This window comes from Gracilinanus agilis, chromosome 4, assembly GCF_016433145.1.
Source record: "Gracilinanus agilis isolate LMUSP501 chromosome 4, AgileGrace, whole genome shotgun sequence".
Lineage (NCBI taxonomy): Eukaryota > Metazoa > Chordata > Mammalia > Didelphimorphia > Didelphidae > Gracilinanus > Gracilinanus agilis.
In genome coordinates, this window is record NC_058133.1 from 510,826,883 (window position 1) to 510,847,004 (window position 20,122).

The following is a 20,122-nucleotide window of genomic DNA, read 5'->3' on the forward strand; positions in this document are numbered from 1 at the left end:
GAGGGCTCTGGAAGCTGAGAGCGGCAGGAGGGAGAAGGAAAAGCGGCTGCGCGTGCGCGCTGGACCCTGCAGGGGGAAGGGAGGGAGCGGGCGCTGGCCTCCCTGGGTCCCATGAGGTCATCTCGGTGCGCCCGGCTCCGGCTCCGGGACCGTGAGAGCACGTGTCTAGGCGGCGCGCACATGGGCGCAGGGCTTGCCCGGCAGCCACGTGGGGCCCAGCAGCCACGTGCGAGCGGGACCGGGGCCAGGCAGATTCGGGCTCTATGGCCGCGGGCCCCTCTCACCTGTCAGAAGGGCCCCAGCCACGTGCTCTCTTGAGCCCGCTCTTGGGCCAGAGATCTGGTAGGGGACTCTTCCTGCCCTGGGAACAAGGGTTGGGCAAGGGGGAAAGTGACCTACTCGGGGTCCCACAGTCAGGAAATGTCTGGGGACACCTTTGCACCCAGGACCTCTCGCTTTTGGTTTTGGCCTAAACATAATGGACTGGAAGAACCGGGCAACCCCGAAAAGAGCCGGCACAGGGCATGGGGGCGGGTCCCAGGCCCAGCACGTGGTCCTTGCCTCCCACGTGGTCACAGACCTTTAAGTTGGAGTCTTAGAAAGCTTGGGGGGGGGTGTCGCTTGCCTGTAAACTGGGAACCTGTGCCAAGGCTTTGGGGAGCCCCCAGAGCTCCATGAGCAGGGAGGTTGGGGAAAGGCGGGGAAACCTTCCAGAAGGGAAAGCTGGCTTTAGGCAGTGCATGTAAGTGGAGGTGCTGTTGTCACTAACAGGACAGATGGAAGCTTGGGCCAAGCTTTTGGGGAGCTCCAGGGCTATAATGTGATCTATATGTCTTGCTCCAGGCTGCTAAAAATCAAGGTGAGCCGAAGAAGATGGCCCCTCCCCCCAAGGAGGTAGAAGACAGTGAGGATGAAGACATGTCAGAAGAGGAAGAAGAAAGCAGTGGAGAAGAGGTAACTTGTAACTTCCGAAAGGATCTGGATTGTCCTATGAAGAGGAAGATGAGGGGCAGTTTAGAGGGTTCAGGGGATTGAGAGCCAGGCCTGGAGATGGAGGCTTCAAAACAGGCCCCAGACACTTCCTACTTACTTATGACCCTGGGCAAGTCACTTAACCCCCATTGCCCAGCCCTTTCCAAACTTCTGCCTTGGAACCAATATACAGTATTTAAAGAAGTGGGTTTTTTTTGTTTTTTTTTTTAATAAGAGGAGCAAAATATAATTCTAGTGTCAGGAGGAAATTTTGTAGGTGAGAAATTGGTTGAAACCTAATGGTCATGTAATCATTTCATTGGCATCTCTTCATTTTAAAAGTCAATTCACAATGATAATCTTTGGGGCCTTGTCGCATGGATATTTAAATCTAGATTTGAATTGAAGGAGAAATTTAAAGTCCAAACTATTAAGGGGCGTAGGTAGCATTAGTCTCTCTAAGGGCAGAGGCTTGAGGATATTATTGAGTACTATTTCCAGGAAAGATATTTAGCAACAAACATTAGCCAAAGGAATTCTGTAGTTCTATGTGCTTTTGTGAGTTTATCGTATGGGATACATTAGACCCTGTACATGGGGCTAACTGATGGATTAATAAATTACACCAGACCAATAAATTAATTAATAAATTACAGCTAAGCAAGATCCCTGCCCTGAGTGTTAGAAAAGGATGGTGGTTCTAGAATTGTAGGCTATTGGGCCAGTGCTGGCACATCTGAATATATAGTGTTGGCTTCCTCAGGGTTAACTTCCACAGTGATGTCTGTGGAGAATCCCTGGTAGGAAGCTTTGTTGAGTTATTTATTCACTGCTTCCTTATTATAAGAGCCTTTGAAAATGGAGGTGTGGCCATTAACTCAGGTTGCTAGGATGAGCATCCTATCAGAAAAGGAGAAAGCACTTTCAGGCAATTAGAAAAAAAGTCAGTAGAACAGACTTGGCACATTTCCATACAATTGCCTTTCCCTTTGCTCGTATGTAAAACAGGTTAGACTAAATTCTCTTTTAGCTCTAATAGAGCTTTCTATGACCCTGGGCCTTGAAGGGAGTTGCCTTCATGACAAGCCAGAATCCCAGAACCTTGTTCAGAGGGTAATAGATGGAGAGCTGGAAGGGGCCTCCTAGGCTGTCTAGTTCAGTCTCCTTTTTGCAGCAGCCACCCATGAGATCACTGTCTTTCCTGTGAGGCTCTCCTGGGTGCAGAGCCCTGGTGAGCACTAGGGAGATCAAGAAGGCTCATTTAGACCAAACTCTTTCCCTTAGGAATAAATGATATGATGTCATACCCAGAATAGAACAAAGTAACTAGTGGAATTGGTTGATTGAGTTGTCCTTGTAAAATGATTAGTTCTCCATTCCTTCCTTCCCCTTTCAGAAGTAACTGCTTCTAGGATAGGCTGGGCACTTCATACCTGTCTGAGCATGTGAGTTGTAGAGGAAAATATAGCTGCTTCAGACTGATCCCTGGGTACGGTGCCCTCTAGCTGTCTCCAGGTTTGAGCCATTCCTCATTTTATCTTTTCCATTAATCTTAAGGATAAGTGCAGTTATCTGTAAACCATGTCCTTGTTCTCCCCACTCAAAGAAGAGGGTGATAGTTTCCTAACTTGTACATCCTTTCAAGGCGGATGATCCCATTTATGGTTTCTTCATCTGGGTAAAGTGTTTTGTCAATTGTAATATATTTTGGAAATAAAAATTATTAGGTCGTGATCCCTCAGAAGAAGGGCAAGAAGGCTGCAGCTACCCCGGCAAAGAAGGCTGCAGCTACACCAGCCAAAAAAGCTGTTGTTGCTACCACACCTGCCAAGAAAGCAGTTGTGACTCCTGCTAAGAAGGCCGCTGTGACCCCAGCCAAGAAAGTGGCCACCCCAGCCAAAGCTGTCCCTACACCAGGCAAGAAGGGAGCTAAAGCAGCAGCCACCCCAGCTAAAGCAGCAGCCACCCCAGCCAAAGGGGCAAAAAATGGAAAGAATGCCAAGAAGGAGGACAGTGAGTCTGAAGAAGAAGATAGTGAAGATGAGGACGATGAAGAATTTGAGCCCCCCAAAGCCACCAAGGTGGGAGCAGCTCCATCCAAACAGGATTCTGAGGAGGAAGAAGATGATGAGGATGAGGAGGAGGACAGTGAAGAGGAGGAGGAGGAAGAGGATGGTAATGCATTGTTTTTATTCTGGTAATGGGAAGAAATCTTTTCAACTCTTGTGGCTAAGGGGCTTAGTAGATAAAGCCAGAGCTAGAGACAGGGAGTTCAAATCTGGCTTCAGATACTTCTAGCTATTAGCTTGGACAAGTCACTTAACCCTCATTGCCTCATTAACCTCTCCTGTATTGGAACTGATGACTTAGTGTTGATTACTAATACAATTATGGCTGAATGCTTTAGTTTTCCCTTTAATATTTAGGAAATCCATTTATACTGATTTTTATTTACCAGAGCTTTAAATTTCTTATCAAGAGTTAATCCCTTTGGTGGAGGCTGCCATTATCCTAAAATAAGCCTACACATGATCCTAGAAGAAAATTGCACCTCTGGGCCTCCCCTTGCTTATTTTCCTGATCTGTAAGCTAACTGCCTTGACTGTTCTTTTATAATGTCTCTTGTTGAGCACTTGGGCCAGAAACTTGCATCAGTGAATGTCTGGGCTCATCCCTAAGGCTGTCATTATCAAAACCAGATACCTTTATGACCCAGACATTGCCTGGGAAGCTTTGGGTTGGTTTCTGGGGAAAGATGTTTGGGACAGTATTAAGATGGACAAATGGGGGGGGGGTGTTTGTTTTTTTAAAGAATCTGAAGAAGAAGCAATGGATACTACCCCTGCCAAAGGGAAGGCTGCTTCTGTGAAGGCTGCCAAAGGCGGGAAAGCCAAGGAATCCGAGGAGGAAGATGATGATGATGACGACGATGAGGAGGAAGATGATGATGACGAGGAGGAAGATGAGGATGATGAAGAGGAGGAGGAGGAAGAAGAAGAGGAGGAGGAAGGTAAAGATAAGGGAAAGAAACTTTGAGTCAGGGGGTCCCTCCAGAAGTGAGTTTGTCTTCCTCTCTGCCCTTTTCTTGGTCTCTCATAATTCCCAATCCCAGAGCACAGCAGTTGGGCAGGGATTGGTGTGCTGGTGGGTAGTCACTGATGGCAAGCATGAGGTGGTGATATGCCTGCTGGTTTTGTCTTGTAGTGCCTGTCAAAGAAGCCCCAGGAAAACGGAAAAAGGAAATGGGCAAGCAGAAAGCCCCTGAAGCCAAGAAACAGAAATTGGAAGGTAAATATAGTGTGGAGAAAAGGGTTGGACAGGTTTGTTCCCAGAGAGGCCCAGGCTCGTGGCTGGGTGGGCACAAGTGATGATCCACAAAGGGACTTAATTCTGAAGCCTGATGCAGTGCTTGCTATATAAGCTGATGTGCTCCTGGGCTTCTGGGTCTCTGCAGTGGAGTCACTTTTCTTCCCTAATACAAGTCATTTCTTGCAAAAACAGCTGAAACTTCTACAAATTTCAATCTCTTCGCTGGTAACCTGAACTTCAACAAAACAGCAGCTGAGCTAAAAACTGCCATCACAGACTTCTTTTCTAAAAAGGACCTTACGGTTGTGGATGTCCGCATTGGTGCCACCAGGTAAGTGGCCTGTGGTAGAGCCTTTCCCCAACCCACCACCTTGAAGCCTTTTAAAAGGTAAAAAATGGATGTTTGCTTATTAGGACTCTGTTAGTCTCAACAAATTGGAGAGAGGCAACAGAGAGTGGCCTTGGAGTCAAGACTTGTGGTGGGCCCAAAGCCTATCACTGACTGTCACCCTAATGCTGTAGGCAAGTCTTCAGAGTAAAGCCTAGAGCTGAGGCTGTGCCAAGAGCCAGTGCCTGGGCTGAGGAACTCTGGCCAATCTCCTGGTCTGATCTAGTTGATGGTGAAGGGTATAGGGAGGGCCAGTAGCAAGTCTCAGTTTTGGGATATCCCCAAAGATGAGAAGGATACTTTAGGAGATGAAGAATGTCTCCGCTAAGGCTCAAGGGTAGCCTGGAGCACTGTGAGCTTCCTCAAACCTTCCTAGAAATATGAGAATACATTGGGGTAAATGTGTGGGACAGACCTCCCTCCTAGCCAGCTGTGCTCCTGCCACTGAGGCCTCATTTGACCAGTTGGGGGGTTTCATCCTGAATTGAGCTCACTTTAGCCTATTGCTTGGTGAGCCCCCTTCCCACCTGTGCATGGTTTGGGGCTTCCTACCTTTTTTTTGCTTCTTTTCCTTTAGGAAGTTTGGCTATGTCGAATTTGAATCTGCTGAAGATATGGAAAAGGCTCTGGAACTCAGTGGCTCCAAAGTGCTTGGCTCTGAAATGAAGCTAGAAAAAGCAAAAGAGAACAAGAAAGGTACCAGGGATGGGCTGGGACTGGATTTGGGGCATATCTTAGCCTCCTCCCTGGTGAGCTCTTGAAGACCAAGCTAATGGCATCTCTCTCCTGTATAGACCGAGATGCCAGGACACTCTTTGTCAAGAACTTGCCCTATAAAGTAACTCAGGAGGAGCTCAAGGAAGTGTTTGAAGATGCTATTGAGATCAGACTGGTCTGCACAAAGGACGGGACACCCAAAGGGTATGTTTGTATTTATGCTCATTGGGCCATGGGTTAATGTGCCCTTCGGTGCAGTGCTGAAGGGCTCTGTCTGTCTGCCCTTCATGAGCTCAGTCTTTGAGGGCCAGCCTTCTCAGACCTCTTGGGCAGCAGACAAGCAGGGAGTGAAGGGCCAAGTCCAGGCCAGTGGGAAGGTGTTCTACCCTGGGACCCTCAGGGCTGTGCTGTGCTATTCTTCCTACTCAGAAGTGACCTACAGGTTGCTGTCTACATTAGGGGGAGAGAAGAGAGAATGCTTTCTATGAAGTGGAGGCCCTCTAAAGAGTGTTTGGGTCTCTGTGCCCTCAGCCTCGAGGCCAGGCCCACTGGTGTGTCTTAGACTTGGCCATGCCACCGTCTTTGCTTCATGTCTGATTGGTGCTTCTTGGGTAGTGGCTTCTTTCCTAAATCTGCCCTCATTTTCCAGAATTGCCTACGTTGAATTCAAGACAGAAGCAGATGTGGACAAGGCCTTAGAGGAGAAGCAGGGGACTGAGATCGACGGCCGGGCCCTCATTCTGGACTACACAGGGGAGAAAAGTCAAGGACAAGAGAACGCTCGAGGGAAGAACAACTCCTGGAGTGGGAACAACAGCAAGCCCTCAGACTCGAAGACGCTGGTGCTGAACAACCTTGCCTACAGCGCCACAGAGGAGAGTCTGCAGGAGGTGTTTGAGAAGGCTACTTCCATCAGCCTGCCCCAGAACAACCAAGGCCGGCCCAAGGGGTGAGCCAGCTGCTGGGAGGAGCAGGGGATGCCCAGGGGCTCTTAGGGGAAAGGGCCTTCTGAATGAATATCTTGTCATTTCTGCTTAGGTATGCATTCATTGAGTTTGCCTCTGTGGAGGATGCAAAAGAAGCTTTGAATTCTTGTAACAACATAGAAATTGAGGGCCGAGCCATCCGGCTGGAGCTAAAGGGACAAAAGACAGCAAATGCAGCTCCCAGGAACCGTGAGTGAATGAGGAGGGTCGGGGTGGGGGGCGGGTAACTGCCTTCTCTGCAGGTAGAGGAAGCTTCCTCCCTGGTAGGGACCAAACCAGGTCCAGCTCTCTCCACTTCCAGAGAGGGCTTTGGCTTGTTTGACTGAATAAATGATAACTGGATATGATGACTCATTATCTGAGAATCGCTGATGAAATCTCCAGAAAATTCCTCTAGATAGTCAAGTTCTGATCCAGCTGTCAATCTCACCATAATTCTGTAAAGGTCTGGGCACGCTTCCCAGTGGCCTGTGGGCCTGGCTCTGCTTAGACTGCTGTGAGGGAGGGTCGGCCTAGTCTGGGACCTGGAAATGACATGGAAACCTTTTTCTCTTCCCCAGAACCCCACAAAACCTTGTTCGTCAAAGGTCTATCCGAAGACACGACAGAAGAAACATTGAAAGATTCTTTTAATGGCTCAGTGGGGGCCAGAATAGTCACAGACAGGGAGACAGGATCATCGAAAGGGTACGTTGGTGGACTCGGGAGGCTTGGGGGAGGGTCTTGTCTTCTCAATGAGCTCCTTCCCGTCTATCAGTGATGGGCTGTGGATTCGCACGAGAAGAAAATTCACTTCACTCCACATGTAGCATCACCTGTTGTCACAGGGACGCTCAAGTGTGGCTGTGAGACAAGTGACACGGCTTAGGGGGTTCCTCAGCAGGCCCTGGAGAGACCGCCCGAGTTGGACGTTGCATCCAGTTCACTTGAGGGGAGGGTCTTGGGGCACATGTCTCCTGCCAACCTGTGTGTTTGCTGGGGGGATCTGTGCAGGTTTGGTTTTGTGGACTTCAACTCTGAAGAGGAGGCCAAGGCTGCCAAAGAGGCCATGGAGGATGGGGAGATCGATGGAAACAAAGTCACCCTGGACTGGGCCAAGCCCAGTGGCTTTGGGGGCCGAGGAGGAGGACGTGGCGGCGGCGGACGAGGAGGCTTTGGGGGCCGAGGAGGTGGCAGAGGAGGCCGAGGGGGCTTTGGAGGCCGAGGCAGAGGAGGCAACTTTGGAGGTAAGGATGGGCCTGGGTCTGAGAAAGCAGGGCTTGGGGTGGTCCTCCTGGGGGTGCTGCCACTGACAGGGATGTTCACCTCCCTTCCTTTGCCCCAGGTCGAGGTGGTTTCAGAGGAGGCAGAGGAGGAGGAGGAGACAACAAGCCACAAGGGAAAAAGACAAAGTTTGAATAGCCCCCCGCCCACTGGACGGACTCTGGGGGTTGGAGCCTGTTGGCCAATGGCCGACAGAGCCTTCTGAGGACATTCCAAGACAAACATGCGGTCCGAGGAGTCGTCTTGGAGAAAGCCGGATGACATCTCAAGGGAGAGCGTGTTGGTTTTGACTGGATGGACGTTCCATAGAAACTTTTTGCAGAGACGGGTGATAGATGTGGGAAGTTGCCCTTTTTGTCTATGAGTTGTCTTGAGTTTATAATGTTATACCCCATGTACAAAACCATTTTTTCCTACAAATATCTGTAGTGGTTTTTTGTTTCCTTTTTAACCCCTTTTGGCTGTAAAGAAAAAGGCGAATGTTTTCTCATGGTTCCTGCTTCAGCAGCCTGTCTTAGGACACATTAAAAGGGCCTAACCTGGTGCCAGACTCTTTCCTAAAGGGCTTTCTATCAAGGCACCCAGTGAAGAAGCCGCCTGCTCCTGGGAGAGCATCTCTGGGGCAGTAAATCTCTCCTGGGGGCCCCTCTGCTCCTCTCACCCCTTAGGATTCTGTTCTGGGATAAGTCACTGGTGAGGGGTGAGCAGCTTCCAACCTGGTCCTCAAGACTAGCTCGTATGACCTTGGGCAAGTCATTTCCCCCAGTTTTCCTATCTGGAAAATGAGCTGGATTAAAAATGGCAAACCCCTTCAGTATCTGCCAAGAGAGCCCGAAGCTGGAGTGCCCAGGCACAACTTGAAGAAGGAGTCTTGCCCACCCTGCCACCAGTGCGGGCCACAAAACCTTCCTTGGGTTTGTTGACCCCTTCCCCCTCCCCCCCCCAGCAGGGCAGACCCAGCCCACCAGAGGGGGTTTGCTTTAGGTTTTTAACCAAGTCCCAGGAGAAGGCTGCAGGGCAAGCCCTGTCAGCCTTCCAGAAGCAAGAAGGGGCTTTCAAAGGGGTTCAGGAGCCCAAGGCCAGGTCTAGGGGGTGCCATGACCTGTGAGGGGAAGCCCTGGTGGAGCCCCACTACTGTCTGGCCCGCAAAGGCACTGCATGCTGGGAGATGGGAAGTGGGAGGGGCTGCCTGGCCTGGCCTCAGGTGATTGGGGAGCCTGCAGCCATTTTAGAAGAGGTGGAAGGACCAGCAAATGGTTGAAAAGGCAGTGCAGCCTCTCCCCAGCAGGTGGCAGCGCAGGACCGTCCGGGAGTCCACTAGGAGTGATTCCTGTCAGGCAGGAAGAAGGGCCTCCCCAGGGTCTCTGGGCTCCTCGGTTGGCCACAGAGGGATGGTATCTAGGCCAGGGAGTTGCCAGGATAGGTCAGCCCAAGACGGGCACCTTTGGGGGACCTCAAGCCAGGCCTCACTTCCCTGGGGGTGTCTCAATGATTCTAGACAAGATCTCCAGCTACTGTCTTGGTCTTGGTCCTTTGAAGTAAGCTCTGACCTGACTAGGATGGACTGTAGTGGCTGTCTATGCATTTTACAGATGAGCAAACAGGCCTGCCCACGGGGGCCTGGGCCATCCCGCTCCCCCCCATTTCCAGGTAACACTCAAACTGGTCAGACCGGACAGCCTCTGAGGGCTCTTGGAGGGGCAGCATGGGGGGAAAAGTGTGGGCCTGCAGGCAGGGGCTTGGAAGGTCTTTTAGACCAAAATTCTCTGGGTTTGCTTCCTCTGAAATGAGGCCTAAAAGTGCCTCCTGCCCTCCCACAGCTTCAACCTAGGGATCCTGGGTCATGCCTCCCACCTCTAAGGAGACCACAGAGCAGGAGTTTGGCCCCCCCTCCCTGGAGACTGTAAGTCCTTCCTCCCTCTAGTCTCCTTGGGGATCCCTTAGCTTTCCTTTCTTGGGGACCAACCACACTTTTCCCACCGTGCTGCCCCTCCAAGAGCCCTCAGAGGCTGTCCGGTCTGACCAGTGTGAGTGTCCCCCCAGCGGGGCCATCTTTCTCTGGAGGCCCTTTGTGGAGAAGGACCAGCACCATGGAGGCAGCACCCCAGCACAGCCTCATCCCTGCCAAGAGCCAAGCCCGCCTGCCAAACAGCCACCAAAACTTCACTCTTCCTTGCCACTCCCCGCAGCCATCTGCTATCCATTTCGGAGCCTTTTCTGCGGCCATCCCCAGTGCCCACGGGTCTCCCTCATGTCCGCTGCCCGGCCTCCCTGTCTTTCCTGAAGGTCCAATCCAAGTCCCCGATGTCCTTTTCCCGTTTTTGAAGGGCTACACAGAGCCATTTTGGCCCTTGTCCTTGAGAAGACATGGGTGGAGTTCACAGAAAACATTCCTGTGCTTTGTGTGCTCTTTGTCCCAGGTTAGTCTCTGTGTGTCAGCTTCAGCTTCCCGTTACAGTCATCTCTGTGGCTGCACCCCTAGGGCTCAGCCTGGCCCCTGACATGGAGGGGCGCTTAGCAAACATTTCTTTTCCAAAGGATGAACTGGTGAAAACTTCTCAGGGGTCTGAAGGCAGATCCAGGGTGACTTTTTGAACTTTCCTCCCCTTTTTTCATGTATCTTTCCCAATTTTCCCAACCTATTCTGCCCAACTGCAGGGGTCCATCCAAGTTGTTGCTTGACGGTCAGGGAGGGAAGGAAGGTAAGAAATCAGAATTCTGCATTTTCAAAGTGAAGGTTAAAAATTGGCTCAAAAATTGGTGTATTTGGGAAGTTTGGGGAGTGACTACTCTGAGCTCACAGGATGTTCTTGTATTCATTCTGGTTTTTTAAAACCATTACCTCCTTCCAAAATAGGATCAACACTGTTTGTCCCAAGACTGAAGTTATGTGATTTGCCCAAGTTAGGAAGGGTCTATAGTCAAATTTGAACCCATGTCTCTAGGCCTGGCTCTCAATCCACCTCGCCACCTCTGTATTCAATAATCCTTCTTGGTCACTGAGCTTCCTTTGCATCCATCCCGGGCTCTTCTCCTTCCTTGGCCTCATCCTCAGTTGGTGGCTTCACACTTCCATTCCCATGATTCCTCTTGGGCTGGTTTCCCTTGTAGACTCCCTGGCCTCTCTTTAGCCCAATGCAAACTGCTTTTCCCAGACCCTGGGGAACGCCAGCTTGTCCTTGGCTTTTCTCTCCTCCCCAAGATGGCGGCTTCATTTCTCCTTTACCTCCATTCGATTCCAAAGCCAACCTCAGAACAGCTTCTTCAATTGCTTCCTCTACTTTGGGAGGGATTAAGTTATCCGGATTTGTGAGGCTGAGTGAGTTCCACCAGGTGGCCTCATGAGGGTGCTGTCCAGCCATGGAACAATTTCCTGCCACTTTTGGTCCAGGGGACCTTTCCTCTAATCCTCCAGCGCTTCCTCCCTCTACCTTTGCTTCAGGCTTCCCCACATGAGTATATTTTCGTGTCCAAATGTCCCACCACTCTGCCTTTGATCTCTTCAACTTTTAATAATCCTTTTAGGGGGCTTCTCCACCCTTTCTCAAGGTGCTCTGCTCCCCTTGGTGAAACCCAGAGACCCCTGCTTGGAATCATTTTAAATTCAAAAATACTAACTAGTGAATGTTTTATATTTTTATTTTTGTCTCATTAAATATTTGTATTTATCATATATAATATATAATTTCAAACCCTTCCATCTTAAGAGTCAGTATTTAAGCATCAGTTCCAAGGCAGAAGAGTGGTAAGGGCTAAGCAGTGGGGGTTAGGTGACTTGCTCAGGGTCACACAGCTAAGAAGTGTCTGAGGCCAAATTTGAACCCAGGACCTCCTGTCTTCAGGCCTAGCTCTATCCCATAAGCCACCTGACTGCCAATATAGTTTTAAAAAATACAAATTCTCAGATGATCCCAGTCTAAGAATCCCTACCCAAGAGGCCTCGTCTAGGCATAAGCCCATCTACTTAGGGGGAAGGAAGGGTGGGCTGTGGGGGGAGAATGGGGGCTCCCAGGAGGCATATAGTCATAGGGTCATAGATTTAGAATTGAAAAAGACCTGAGAAACCACCTTGTCTGCTCTACAGGTCAGGAAACAGGCCCAGAGAGGGGACAGTCCCTGTGCCTTTGCTTCCCAGGCCAATGCTAAATTCTTTCTAAGAACTCAGAAAAGTTAATTTACGACTTGGGAGAATTACACATTATCATTATTATTTTGGTTTTGCTATCATCAGCCAGTTCCCTGACTACACCTTGTTAATCTGTACGGGTAGAGTTGCCTAAGCCAATGGGCTGGCCCTTCTTCAACAGGTAACTGCCAGCTGGTCAGGGGAATGCTCTCCTGTAAGGGTTAAAAATGGTTTGACTAAATTTATGAGTTAAAGTTGTGGTTGCCATTTATTAAAATGTTAAAGTTAAACCACGAGTCAGTGGGCTGTTTAGTAGCTTTATTTACAGCAAAGTAGAGATATTAAAAGTGGGAAATATAGGAAGAAGGAAGAAAATACTGCCTAGCTAGAAATACCCTAAGTCCCAATCCTATTGCCTCCAGACTGAGAATGTGAATCCAAATCTCACCAGTCAGGCATCCCAACAACCAAAAACCAACGCCAAAGAGGCTGAGCCTCAAAGGACAGTCTCTTACACCAAGGAGGCAAGAGTCTCACCTGAGTAAGCATCTCTCTTCAGCCCAAGCCTCCAATGTAGGAAGCCAAATCTTCATCAGAATCCAAAGTCCAGATCAGGAAGTCAAAATCCGAAGAGCCAAAAGACACTGATGAAAACCACTGAGAACCTTCAGTGCACACAAGGCCAAGACCACTAAGAATCCCACCTGAGCTCATGCTCCTAAGGCTAAGAGCTGCCCAAAATGAAGAGTTAGAATAAAGACTCTGAATCTCTCAGGCTCCCACTTATATAGTTTTCTCCACCCATCAGCTCTCCTGGTCACATCTCAGGAATCAATTATGGCCTTTCAATTTGCCTAACACTAGGCAGTGCTTGTGATCTTTTAGGGCGTGAACTTTGTTAGTGACTTACTAAATGTTAAGTAGGGATACCTTAAGTTCTTGATTGATTAACTTAAAATAGACAAAGGGAATAAAAATTCTCTTTCACATTCCCCTCCCTCCAAACCTCCTCTACCCTCTGGCATCTGGAAGCCCCGGGGGTATCAGGGAAGGCATAAGATGCCAAACTCTTTAGCACATGCAGGACCAAAACTAGAAATGGCCTTAGAGAATGAAGGCAGCCCCTTATTATAGAGGGGGAAATAGGCCCAGAGAAAGGAAGATACTTGCCCAATGGCACACAGCTAATTTGGCCAGGTCAATAATATTCAGATCCAAACCCAAACCTCTGAAGTGGACAGGGAAGAAGGCTGAAGTCTAGCAGCATGGCAGGCTTTCAGCGGCCCAACAACTCAATGTTTCATTAAAAATAGACACAATAGGGGGGCAGCTGGGTAGCTCAGTGGATTGAGAGCCAGGCCTAGAGATGGGAGATCCTAGGTTCAAATCTGGTCTCAGATACTTCCCAGCTGTGTGACCCTGGGCAAGTCACTTGACCCCCATTGCCTACCCTTACCGCTCTTCCACCTATGAGACAATACACAGAACTTCTGGGTTAAAAAAAAATAGACATAATGGAGAGTTGGAAGGTCTCTTTCTCATGAGTGGGGAAGATATAGGAGATGGCCTCTGAGTCACTGGGGAGCAGGTGTGGAAGGGTGCCCAGGATGACAAGTATCAAAGGGCACTAAGATCCATTCACAATGCCACATAGTTTTGATCTAGCTTTATGGTATAAGGAACTCCTGGCAAGGAAACTCCCTCTGCCAACACACTAGGGCTTGGAGAGATGCAATCAATGACTTCCGGGGATCCCATATCACTATGTATGTGGCAAAGATGGGACTTCTGGCACTGGCTTCCTGGGCACCATTTTGCTTTGGTCCTAGTGTTGGGGGTGAAAGGAGTGTCTTGTTCCCATTGGCCAAAGGGACCTCGAAGAGACCTTGAACCCAAGGAAGCTCTTGTCAGAATCCTGTGTTGAGCTGGGTAGCTTCAGTTGCTCCCAAGAATTGTGGGGCCATTTCCTGAATTCTCAGCCACAAGCCCTGTTACCAGGGTACAAAGTCATCACTGTGCTCTGGGTCTTTTAGTTGCCAGGGATGGGAGCAGGCTTGGAGCCCTTCATGGGCCTTTCAGACCAGGATGGGCTGCTGGGGGAAGAGAGCCCATGAGCTTCTAACCAATGTCCATGGGCCCTGCCACACAGCATCTGCCCATGTGAAACCCAAGTTCTTGGCAGCCTACCTGGGGACAGTGAGCAGGAGCTAGGGTGGTCTGAGCTCCATGGGTCCAGGAGATCCAGGCCGACATCCCATCCCATCAGCTGCACCTAAGCCCAGCCTTGCAGAAGCCCTGAGGTCTGGACCAATGAGAATACACAGGAAGTCATCCCATCCTCTGGCCTGGACATCACTAGCTACTGGCCTGTCCTCTAGTATTCTTCCTGCCTCTTCTGGAGCTTAGCCACTCAAGAACCATGAGGTCCCTCTCAAGCTTTGGTTTAACTTTCAAGCCATCCACTCCACTAGGTATATGGAATTAGAAGGAGCTTGAGAGCTCATTTTACAGAAGAGGGAAACTGAGGTCCAGAGGCTCATTGACTTTAGAAACCAACTAGTATGACCCTTTCCTGTATGAGCAAACAGACTGCCCCCTGAGGGAAATGTCCTGGTCACAGGAACATGGGAAAACAGATCTGGTTTCAACTATGGAGCCAGCTGGTGCGACCCGGAGTCACATTATCTTTCCACTAATAAAGGAGACCTGGTTGTTGAATGAATATTTGGCCACGTGTGGATGCTAGTCCTTCAAAAGGCCCCCCATCTCCATGTTGGGCACTCTAGGAGCAGAATCAAAGATGAAGGACCTGCCTCTATTGGGAGGAAGAGGTTACCAGTGTGGGGGCGCCAAGTAAACACAAAGCAACCCCTCCAATCCCAGCTTAGACATGAAGCTAACACTCCCCCCACCCCCAGGCCAAGCTGCTGCTTCTTTCTCAGGCAGTCCTCCAGGCCCTGGGTGGCAGACGCCCAATAGGAACCAAGGAAACGTGGCCCGAGGCTTCTAGTCTGGCTCCAAAATGACTGTCTCCAGAGCCCTAGGCCTTTGGGGGGGGCACATGAACTGAAGGGAACCAAGGAAAGGGGGGGGTTCCTTTTTTATCCCCCCAACTCTGGCCATGGCCAGAGCCAGAATGGAGGAGGAGAAGGCCATCCGAGGGATAATGAGACCAAGACGAAGGGACCAGGATGGGATTTCTCAATGGTTCCCTTTTTATTAACAAAACGAGGCTGTGAACTGTGAGACAGATTTGTCCAGTTGACTCCCAGCTGGGGCGTGGTGGGAGCTGCCCCTCTTCACCCAGGCCTGCCTCCCCTACACACGCACACTATCATAAATACAGACCCCCCCCCCAGATCCCAGACCTCGGGGGAGCAGCAGGGGAAGGTGGACGAGGCACGGCGTCCATAGGGACGAATGCTGCTTCTGGACATGGGTGGGGGTACAGGGGAAGGGGGTGAACAGAGAGCAGCCCAGCAGCTAGAGGCAATGTCAGGGAGGGGGCGGGAAGGGGGTGCCTCTGCTGCCTGCATTTCCTCCCTTATGTCCCCTCTAAAAGCCTTCATAAATAAAACTTCACAGTAGCTCAGAAAACACTCCCCAGTCACCGGAGCTAAGAGCACCCGACACCTGCCCAAGCCCAGGGAGGGGGGCTGTGACTGGCGCTTCAGGGGAGAGAAGGGGGCGCGGGGGCCGGGAGCTTCTCCCCTGGGCGGCAGGGGCTCGGGTCGGCGGCCAGGACATCCAGCGTCCCAGGCGTGAAAGGGTTCTGTAGAGGAGAGCCTTTGAGGTAGTCACAGTGAACGGCTTTTCCTTCCCAAGGCTGGTGGGCTCTGAGAGGCCTGGCACCCGTGGGGGATGAGAGGAAATCTGTGCGAGCTCACGGGGGCCCCGCTCGGTGGGCACGGCCAAAGCCCCGGAGTCCAGAGAGGAGTTAGTGGTGATCGAGGTGGCTTTCTCTGCAGGCCTGTTTGTGCGAGGGCCCACCGCGGGGCTGGAGGGCCTGAGGGGGTCCGGCCGCCCGAGCCCTGCATCCCCGGGATGAGAATACTTGCCTGTGTTGTACCTGGGGAGCTAGAGGGAGCCCCGGGGTCTCCCCTAGTCCACCTCCCCTCTGCCCCCTCCCCGACGCTTCAAGGAAAGGCAGCTCGGCCTCCCGGCGAGTCTCTTAAAAAAGAAACAACGAAACAAAAGGGGGTCCCTCAGGGTCGTCGAGTCCCCTGGCCCCCGCCCTCTGGCCCCCCGGGGCCCAGAGCCCCCACGTCCTTCCTTCTGGGGGGCCGTGGGCTAGAGCACCTGGAGCTTGCGGGAGCAGGTGAGGTTGCTGTGGACGAGCTCCCACATGGTCAGCAGCTCGGCGGGCAGCAGCTTGTGGACCACCAGCATGGAGCGGAAGAAGCAGGGCTCCTTGTTCAGGGGGCTGCTCTTGTTGCGCATGATGCCGAACGTCTTGAAGCCCACGTGGGCCGTGGGCGCCACCCCCAGCACCTGTAGGCACATGCCCAGGAAGACATCATCGATGGGGTAGAGCTCGAGGCCTTCGGAGGCCTTGTAGAGGCGCCGCGCCAGGCTGCCGGCCATGAGGAAGCCGCCGCCGCCGGCGTAGGGGGGGTACAGCGCCTTGGTGTACAGGGCGCCCGGGATGTAGTACTTGTTGTCCTTCTTGCGGATGGGCCGGGCCCGCAGCAGCACGTCGCCCACGAACAGGTCCTCGTCCGGCCGCCGGTCCGCCAGGAACTCCAGCACGTTGTCGGGACTGACGAAGACGTCGTCGTCGCCCTTGAAGACGAAGCGGGCGTGTGGGCAGAAGGCGTCCAGCCACTTGAGGAAGTGCACCTCCTTGAGCGTCAGGTTGAAGAAGGTGTCCAGGAAGTCCCACTGCAGGATGTCCCCGTACAGCCGGTCCTCGTAGGCCAGCAGCTGCTGGTAGTGGGCACGCTCCTCCTCCTTGGAGGCCGTGCCCAGCAGGAAGAGGGTGCGCACGGCGCCCCGGGCCCCCTCGGCCGCCCGCTCCCGGCCCCACGTCCGCCGGATGGCCTCGCGCCGGTCGTGCTGGGTGATGACCGACTTCACGACCACCAGCAGGTAGACGTCGCCGCGGCACTTCTCGGGGTGGTTCAGCAGGATGGGGAAGTAGCGGCAGTGGCGGTAGAGCAGGAACTGCTGGAAGTGGGGCTCCAGGGCCTGGAACCAGGCCTGCCACGACAGGTTGGTGTTGGCCGAGCAGTTGGACACCATCACGTCCCAGACCGGGGGCTCGGCCGGCGCCGTGGGCGCCAGAGTCGTGGCCTTCCGAGACAGCCCCCAGAACCCGACGGGGCCCGCCAGGCTGCCCAGCAGCTTCCCGGCTTTGCCCTGGTCCGTGCGGGCCTGGGAAGGGTCCAGGAACTGGCCGGGGGTCAGGCCGCGCTGCAGCACCGTCAGGGCCACGAGCAGCACCAAGGACAGGCACACCGCGCGGTACAGGGTCTTCTTCCTGGGAACGAAGGCGGCACAAGGTCAGGAGGGGCAGCATTCCCCGCTGACCCGTCCCATCCCCACGCGATGACCCGTCCCGTCTCCGTGTGCTGACCAGGGGCTGTGGGGAGGGCACGAGCATGAATCACACATGTGCCTCTGCCGGGCACTTTACCATCAGCTCGTTCCTCATCCACACTTTATAGTTGGGGAAACGTAGGCCGCCGAGGCCAGGCCCCACAGCTAGTAAGTTACTGCATCCAGACTTGAACTCGGGTCTTCTGACTCCAGGCCCAGCTCTACCCACTGAGCCCTCCTGCTGCCCCCAAAGATCCCAAATCGGTGACCCTGCGATGACACCGTCTCTTCCAAGGAGGAGATGAGGCCCAGAGGAACGGGAGAACCTCCAGACTAGGGGGGACCTCAGGGACAGCCGGACTCATGACCCCCCGCCTTTTGGGGGGGGGAACCAAGGAGGGGGAGCCCATCAGTCTTTGGGCCAAGCTGCTCCCCTTTGGGCCGGTGTGTGGCACCTTCTCCCCTAGCCAGGGGCTCTCCCTGTCACCCCAAAAGGAACTGGTCGCCCCCCCAGATCACCCAGCCTTCCACAGGGGGCACCCCACTCCCGATCCCTGACCAAAGCCAGGCACTCAGGCCTCTCTGCACACATCCCCTGCGTCCGAGCCCTTCAGAATTGGGGTCCCCCCCCCCGGCACAGCCCTCAGTGACTCTCAGGGGCATCCCAGGACCTTGGAGGGGGGCCCAGCGTTCTGCAAACAGCTCCAGAGAGATGCGACTCGCCCCAAATCGCTGAGCTAATAGCAGAGCCAGAATCGAACCTGGCTCTCGGTGCAAAGCAACCTTCCTAAGGCCCGGGTGTGATTCTGTCCTGCCTTGGCTCCCTAGTACTGACTCGGACGCCTTCTCCGAGTGGCTCAGCCTCTGCGGCCTCGGCTCTGGGCCCTCTCTGTTACCTTCAGCTCCAACGGCAGGCACCCCCTTCTCCAGGAAGCCCTCCCGGCCTCCAAGGGAAGGCTCGGAGGTCGGACCTTCCCCTCCAGCTCCCACCAGAAGCCACCGCGGCCTCTGGGAGAACCCAGCCTCCCTTTCACCCTCTTTGCCCAGCGCCCGGTGCACAGGTGCTGCCTCCCTTCTCAGATTTTTCTGGAGCTCTTTGGGGGTCTCTTGTCCTGCCACCCCCCCATGTGCTGCAGACACGACAGAGCAGGGAGGGCATTTCCTTCTCCAGTTCATTGGACAGAGGAGGAAACTGAGGCAGACTGGGTGAAGTGACTTGCCCAGGGTCACCCAGCTAGGAAGTGCCCGAGGTCAGATATGAACTCAGAACGGGGTGCCGGCCCTAATCGCTCTGTGGGGTGGGGGAGGACCCCTAAAAGCGGGCTTCCTTCTCCTCCCTCCCCACCTTTGTCCAAGCTGGGCAGCCCTCCTGGGACCTGGCGCTGGGAGACAGGAATGCTCTGCTCCTCCTGCGGCCTTCCACATGCAGGCTGGGGAGGGGGCCGGGCCGGCCTGGATGTTCTCCCTGAAGGCCGCCAGAGCCTGTGGCAAGGGAGAAAAGGCCCAGGAGCCTACCGGAGCCCAGGGAGCATGGGGAGGCCCCGGCCCGGCCTCATTTTCCACAGAGGCCTCGGGTCTGCGCTGGCTCTCGGGTCTCCCCTCCTTCCCCCTCCCTGCCAGTGTTGGTGCCAGGCGGGCTGAGCGCGGGTGAGCGGTGCAAAGGGAATGCCCGGCCAGCCTCGGGTCACTCGGGCGAGGCCGTGGGCTGTTGGCTTGGCCTGGGCGGCTCCGGGGGGTCCTGGGTGGGCTAGCCGGGCTCGGGGCCCCGAATGCCCAGCACGGCAGAGGCCGCTGGAGCGGGCAGTGGCGGAGCAGGAAGGACGCTGGGCTTCAGCGCCATGACACGCCCAGAGCAGGAGGGGCCTTCGAGGCTTCCCATCCAATCCACAGACGGGGAAACTGAGGCTGAGAGGGAGGAAGAGCCCTGCATGGGGAAAAGCCACGATTCCAGCCACGTCCCGAAGCCTTCAAGGCTTCCCATCACCGACGCGATGCCGAGGCAGGTCCAGCCAGCCAAGCTCAGGCTCCACGCAAAAGAGCATCGATTGTCGGCGTCGGGGAGCCCCGACAACGGCTCTCAGTGCTCCCCATGTGCCTCATTTGTATTTCTGGAATACTCAGGCCTGTCAGGTGGCACAGCAGATGGAATGCCGGGCTTGGAGTCAGAAGTCCTGGGTTCAAATCTGGCCTCAGACACAACCTAGCTGGGAGACCCTGGGCAAGTCACTGAACCCCCATGGCGTCCCCCTTACTGTTCTGCCTTAGAACCAATGCACAGAATTGATTGTAGGACAGAAAGAAGGGTTAGACACAGCCCCTGCTCTCGTCCACCCCCCTTTGAAGATTTACCTTTATTTTTAAATATTTTCCTTCTGTCTCCGAATCTATACCAGGTATCGGTTCTAATGCAGAAGAGCAGAAAGGAATAAGCAATGACTCAGCCAGGGTCACCTCGCTGGGAAGTGTCTGAGGCCACATTCTAACCCAGGACCTCCCCTCTCCAAGCCTGGCTCTCTACCCAGCTGCTCCCACCCCTCTTTTGGAACTGACATGGAAACATGAGGCTTTGGGGAGAGACTCCCAGAGCCCCTGCGCTGTGCCTGGAACCCAGGAATGCCCTGCCGGCTCCCCAAGGCCTGGGAGGGACCGCCAGGACCAGCTCCTCCATCATCGCCTGCCAGTCGGAACATCCAGAGAGGGAGACAGAGAGAAAATATGAGAGAGGGAGAGAGACAGAGACAGAGAGACTGAGAGAGAGAAAGAGAGAGAGAGAGAGAGAGAGAGAGACAGAGACAGAGAGAGACAGAGACAGAGAGAGAGAGA

At 53.4% G+C, this 20,122-nt stretch overlaps 2 protein-coding genes and 3 non-coding genes across 5 annotated transcripts; 4 read left to right on the forward strand and 1 right to left on the reverse strand.

Annotated features, from left to right (window-relative positions):
- Positions 1-828: 828 nt before the first annotated feature.
- NCL (nucleolin) lies at positions 829-8,178 on the forward strand (the record flags this gene model as incomplete). Its single annotated transcript, XM_044675657.1, has 12 exons — positions 829-954; positions 2,700-3,147; positions 3,785-3,982; positions 4,177-4,260; positions 4,474-4,612; positions 5,247-5,365; positions 5,464-5,590; positions 6,036-6,335; positions 6,425-6,561; positions 6,933-7,059; positions 7,366-7,598; positions 7,697-8,178. Coding segments are annotated over 12 exons (2,115 nt in total), but the record flags the coding sequence as incomplete, so codon positions are not given.
- LOC123248197 lies at positions 4,330-4,402 on the forward strand. The gene has a single exon (XR_006506272.1). It is a non-coding gene; the product is annotated as a small nucleolar RNA SNORD82 (small nucleolar RNA).
- LOC123248206 lies at positions 6,711-6,789 on the forward strand. The gene has a single exon (XR_006506280.1). It is a non-coding gene; the product is annotated as a small nucleolar RNA SNORD20 (small nucleolar RNA).
- On the forward strand, positions 7,098-7,228 carry LOC123248187. The gene has a single exon (XR_006506262.1). It is a non-coding gene; the product is annotated as a small nucleolar RNA SNORA75 (small nucleolar RNA).
- Positions 8,179-16,051: 7,873 nt separating the features above from the next.
- Positions 16,052-19,139, reverse strand: B3GNT7 (UDP-GlcNAc:betaGal beta-1,3-N-acetylglucosaminyltransferase 7). The gene is made up of 3 exons (XM_044675660.1): positions 19,052-19,139; positions 18,676-18,781; positions 16,052-17,240 (listed from the first exon to the last, which is right to left on the reverse strand). The coding sequence occupies exons 1-3, from the start codon at positions 19,137-19,139 to the stop codon at positions 16,052-16,054; spliced, it is 1,383 nt and encodes a 460-aa protein (XP_044531595.1).
- Between the last annotated feature and the right edge of the window lie 983 nt (positions 19,140-20,122).

Bases quoted from the DNA above. Each gene is read 5' to 3' on its own strand.
- B3GNT7 (XM_044675660.1), bottom strand. From the start codon at position 19,139: ATGGCGCTGAAGCCCAGCGTCCTTCCTGCTCCGCCACTGCCCGCTCCA. The intron at 18,782-19,051 runs GCTAGCCCACCC...CCCTTGCCACAG, and splicing joins CATTCGGGGCCCCGAGCCCG to GCTCTGGCGGCCTTCAGGGA. The intron at 17,241-18,675 runs GTCCCAGGAGGG...CTTCGTTCCCAG, and splicing joins TTCCTGTCTCCCAGCGCCAG to GAAGAAGACCCTGTACCGCG.